This window comes from Helianthus annuus, chromosome 2 (assembly GCF_002127325.2).
Source record: "Helianthus annuus cultivar XRQ/B chromosome 2, HanXRQr2.0-SUNRISE, whole genome shotgun sequence".
Classification (NCBI taxonomy): Eukaryota; Viridiplantae; Streptophyta; class Magnoliopsida; order Asterales; family Asteraceae; genus Helianthus; species Helianthus annuus.
The window spans coordinates 166,830,068-166,835,460 of record NC_035434.2 but is presented as its reverse complement, the minus strand read 5'-3'; the positions used below and the strand labels follow the sequence as shown (position 1 = coordinate 166,835,460).

Genomic DNA, 5,393 nt, shown 5'->3' with positions numbered 1-5,393 from the left:
TTGCTCGCTTCCCTTGTCGTGACGAAAATGGTCATATGATGCGGTGCCAGCCGCATCGATATGTTCATCTTCTTTTGTACTTAGGTCAAGCTGTTCATCTTCGGACCGAATGGGTTCGAAGGGTGTGACCGCATGGGTGCGGTTTGCTTACTGGTAGGGGTTTGTTTGATGCGGGTAATGGTCGTTTTGGGACCATACCCCTTCAAGTCCCCCCAGTCTAGTGCTGCTACCTTGTGCAAGTTGCACGTGGGAGGAACACTGGACTTATGGTGTAGGAAGGTAGTTTGGCAGTCTGGAGAAAATTCTAGGCCAGATCAAGGTGGTGATCTGGTAAAAAATCCGGCTATGCCTCTTCCGTACCGGTGAAGGGGTTTCGCTTGATGCGAAATTCTCAGCCGTTGCATGTCATCAGGTGGGTTGCCACCTGTTGCTGTGTTGAAGGCCTGTTAGGGACCTTCATAGTAATGCTGCACAAACTTCGAACCAACCTCTGGGATGGTGGTTCGAAGGTTTGCACATGTTTCGAACCTCTTGGAGGTGGTTTCTTCTTCGAACCATTTGCCAGAATGGTGCACGAAGAAGAAAAGAAAAGCTTTTAAACCAACCTTTGCGGTCGGGTTTGAAGGTTTTGGATGTTGTGTTAGAACTTTGCTCAAGTTCTATGTTCAGCATCCTATGATGAGATGACCATCCCTTTTTTGTGGGGTGTTCGTGTTCATCTTGATAGCTCTCAAGTAACCGTACGTTCTTTGCGGTTACCTCGTTGCGTCATTGTTGGCCCTGTTTGGTCGAACAATGTGGATCTAAACTATGGGTAAATAAGCATGGTCATAGGCAAGGGGATGCCCATCGTTGTTTATTCCATGCGATCCATTGGTAGGTAAACAAAGTCCTAAGCAGACTTGTTACCGCGGTCCGTTGGCAGGTAAACAAAGTCATAGGCAGACTTGTTACCGCTGTTCGGACACTTGCTGCTTGAGAAGTGCTTGTTTAGAGCACGTATCTGCGTTCTTTCTGGAGCCACTTTCCTTCACGCTCCAATACCGAGTTTATAACGAGGTAGCCTCGTTCGGTGATGTGGAGTGAGCTTTGCTCTTCCGTAGCAACCACTCTGCGGAAGCTATGATTATGTCTGTAGCTCTTCATGGGTGTCTGCGATGTTGCAGTCCCATTTTCGCTCAAAGTGTGCTTGTTGCACGAATGTAACTCTTGAAGGTTCAGGAGTCAGGGCTGCTGATGTGCGGGCGCGTAGATTCCGTTCTTTCTTTTTTCTGAAGAAGTTGTTCATGCACCCTCTGTGGTTGTGAACCGGACAGGAGGGATTTGAAGCTTGAAGAGAATGAAGGCAATGCGCTTTGCCTGTTCCTGAGATGCGGTTCAGTCCAAAGAACAACACTGGTTCTGAGCATCTGACACATCTGAATGGGTTCATGTGTGTCACTTCCGCATATTTCACGTGTGCTCGTGAGTGATGCGGAAAAGGTAATATATCCCTTTATAGTATAGATAGATATATTTCTACCTATTTTTTAGGGTATATAAAAAAACGACATGCGGTATGGGTTATGGTGCGGTAAACCAGAGAAACCGCATGCCGCTTATGGTTTGTATGGATAATGTTGTCGCTTTTTCTTGCCTACGTGGCTTGATCGCTCGTGTGAGTTGGTAGAAGTTGGTGAGACGTTTCTGCATGTGCTGAAATGAAAGGACACTTACACTGCCCGAGGCATTAAATGCACTGTAGCAGGGAGTGTAAACGTCTTCTTTGTCAGGCGCGTGGGCGGCCACGCGCGCGTGATAACCGTCAGCTAAAACGGCGCTCGACACGTGTTGTTGCAAGATACGCTCTTTTTGAACGTGATGATTTGCTTTCTCCCTCCGCATTAATTGCGATGGGTATATAAGGGGAAAACCGTTCGTGGTTTCCTCTCACTTGGTCGAAAATTCAAAAAATTTGCCGTTTGAGAGAAAGTTGTCATCTGTCTTCTCCGACGATTTTTTCTGAAATTCCGGTGAGGTTTCTAGTGTTTCTGTTCACCATCTTCTGTTTCTTTGATATTTTTGATGGCTGAACCATCTAGTCCACATAATGTGGAGGGTGAAAACCCTGAACAGCCTTTAGTGGCCGAAGAAGAAGAAGAGGGGGCTGCCGGTGGTGGATTACCGGCGCTGAAGTGGACCAGAAAAAGCTTTGATCGCCTTATGCTTGAGGTCCAAATGCCCTCGGAGTATGGGGCTCGGTACCCATCAGAGGGTGATACTGGTGCCGACGCTCCGGCCGGTTATGTGACCATGTGGTCCGATTTCTTCGGAGATTGTAACCTCCGATTACCGTTGACGGTGTTTGTTGTGGATATCTTGGAGTGGTACAAGGTCCACATTTCTCAAGTGAGTCCATTTGGGATGATTCGGATTCGTAATTTTGAGTTTACCTTTCGTGCTCTTGGCATAGAGCCTACCGTCGGAGATTTCCGACGGTTTTATCAGATGACGGTGTTCATGGGGTTCTTTTCTTTCCGTCAACGAGACGGTACCCCGAAGCTGATGACTCCCCCTAAGGGGATGACGATGTGGAAGAAGAAGTTCTTCTATATCAAGTCTGCTGCCCTTGCTGTGGATATGACGTTTCGGAATGTGACCGAGACGATCATAGCAGAGACCATTGCGATGCCCAGTTTGAAATCAGTGCAATGGTTCCCGCAGCTGCAGACTATTGAGTCTGTGAAGTTGACCAACACGCAACTATGGCTGTTGCGTATGATGTTGAGGAGGGGCAAGAACTCGAAACCCGTGGTGCGGGAAAAGAGCGGTGGTACGTACTTTTTGTTTCTTTACGTTCTTTATCCTTACGTGTGTTACTGACTTTTGTGTCTACTATCAGAAGATGCTCCCGCATGGAGGATGTTTGCTCCGGATTTCGAGGGTACGGTTGAGACCGTAGTTTGTGCGGATGGTGAACAGGATCACAACACTATCATCCGTAGTAACTTCCGGGTGCCTACTGCGGCTGCACTGGCAGTTGAGTTGCCAGTAGGCAAAGGTATATTATCGAAGCTTTGCTACTTGTGTTGATCATGTTGTGTTATTGACGTATTGATTCCATGCAGGTGATCTTGGGGCCTTGGGGGACCCTGAAGCGAAAGGTGTGCCAAAGAGGCAAACTGTGAAGGGCGTGCGCTTTCGCCAAAAGAAGATAAAGGAGGTCACTACTGTGCCTCATCTGGTGCCGCAGGCAGCAGGTATCTCTCATTCCTCTTTTCGTCGACACAAGGATTATGTGATAGTATCTGATACCCTTGAGGGTTTGAGTACAGCCGCGGAGTCACGTTCTGGTGCTGCAAAGAAGCAGGCAGAAGAGGCGGCTGCGGGAGGGACAGCTGCGGGTCCCCCTGTGATTGGTGAGAAGAGGAGGCCAGAGCAGAAAGCTGCTGGTGGTGTTGAAACCAAACGTCGGAGACTAGTAACCAAAAGGTCTGCTCCGGCGCAGAAAAAACCTGCGGTTGTCGTTGGTAAGTGTAGGCTATCTAGTCTTAACTGTTGTGTAACTAGTTCTGATAGCTATTTGACTTTTTTGCAGAGCGTCAAGATGAAGATTTTTCTATCTTCGATGCTCCGGAGTCCCCTCCGCGTGCCATGGGTGCGGGTGGAACGGAGGTGCCGTCGACACCTCCCGTCAAGGTGGTACCTGAGTCAACCGTGCAGAAGGAGGGTACCGCAGAGAATGCTGCGGCCCAGATATTTGATACTGTCGACTCGTCCAACAACCTGATCTCTCCCAATGAGGGAGACGATTTGAGTTTGCGGTTCACTGCTACTGGGAAGCAACATTCTGATGCTGAACCGCAAAAAACTGGCGCTGAAGCGCGGCAGCATGATGCTGGGCCGCAGAAGTCTGCGGTTGATAAGGGTACCAGCTCGTCGGCCGGTGGTGCGGGGTATGACGGGCCTCCAATTCAGCCTGGGGAGTCTGAATTGGAGTATTACTACCGCACCTACTTCCAGGATCGCAGTATGGTGTACCATCGACCCCCCTGGACTGTATTGCAGGGGGATGATATTGCTAACGATCCTGCGGCCTGCAGGGAGATCTTGGGCGGTCTGGGGACCCCCTTTAAAGTTGAGCGGGCTCGTGCCGCACCGCGGGATCTGCGTATAAACCAGCTCTCGACCATGTTGGTAGGGACTTCCATTGTGGCGAATGCCATGTTGGAAGACTATAAAGTTCTGAGCCGCCGTGAAGAAGAGGCTGTCCGCCTGCGGGCGGAGGCGGAAAAGCTGGTCCAAGCTGCTCGTGCGGGTGCAGAGCAGCTGGAAAAAGATAAAGCTGCTTTTGAGAAGCAGAAACAGACCGCTGAGTGGGCTGCCACTGCCCAACTGAAACAGGTGCGTACCCTTGCTAAACTCCTTGCTGATGAGCGTAAGCGTTGGGAGGAAATTTCATCCAACGAGCGCAAGAAGTGGAACGAATCTTGGGCTAAGCAGAACAATCTTCTGTTTCATACTCGGCAGGAGCTAGCAAACGCCAAGGCGGCAAATGTTGCCTTGGGCAATGAAAAAGCTGCGGCTGAGGCCGCATCGGCTAAAGCGCTGCAGGCGAAGGACGAGGCCCTGAAGGCGCTTGAAGAGGCCAAAGAGGCCGGGGCTCGTGCTGCGAAGGCCCTTGAGGAGGCAAATGTGGAGCGCCTCCGTTTAGACCAAGTCGTTACCAGCTTGCAGGTATGTCTCTTTAACTGTGCTTGATATTTCATCGCTGGTTCGTAAATGTTTACCCTTGTGAACTGCTTGCTATTGCTGACAGGCTGATGTTCAAGCCCGGGAGGTCGCGGTTACAGATCTTACTGCCCGCGTGTCTGCTGCGGAGGAACGTGCTGACTCCGCTATGGAGGCCAAGGATGCCTTGGTGTCCTCCCTTAATCAGTTGGAGGCTGACCGTGAATGGATGCGGTCATGCGGTATTTCGCGCGTAAGTATCTTCGTGTTTTAGCTTTCTGTAGACTAACACATGGGACTTACGTGTTGGTTTGAATTTGCAGATTGTCGAGGCGATTATGAATGCCCCTGAGACTGCTGCTGGTTTGAATCTGGTCCGGGATCGCGCTCGGGATGCCGGTTTTAAGGCAGGGTACAACCGCTGCATTGGCCATCTGAACGTGATTACCAAGGGTAGTCATACGGATGAGCGATCGGGGTTCCGTGGCGTGGATACCGAGTCGCACCTGAAAGCAGCCGAGGCTTCCTTCTATGACAAGTCCCTTGCTTGTATACAGGAATTGGACAGTTGTTTGGATGCCGCGGACTATGTAGACCGCTTGCGGATGCTGTATCCGGATGTAGAAGAGGACGACGCTGCTGGTAACGCTAGAGATGATGCGGGGACCAGTGGTACAAAGTAG

General features: G+C 50.3%; 1 protein-coding gene across 1 annotated transcript; it reads left to right on the top strand.

The window, feature by feature from the left end:
- The first annotated feature begins 2,044 nt into the window (after nt 1-2,044).
- Nucleotides 2,045-5,393, top strand: LOC110899838. The gene is made up of 8 exons (XM_035982919.1): nt 2,045-2,812; nt 2,882-3,040; nt 3,108-3,163; nt 3,302-3,509; nt 3,578-3,956; nt 4,048-4,150; nt 4,799-4,963; nt 5,034-5,393. The coding sequence occupies exons 1-8, from the start codon at nt 2,065-2,067 to the stop codon at nt 5,391-5,393; spliced, it is 2,178 nt and encodes a 725-aa protein (XP_035838812.1). The 5' UTR covers nt 2,045-2,064.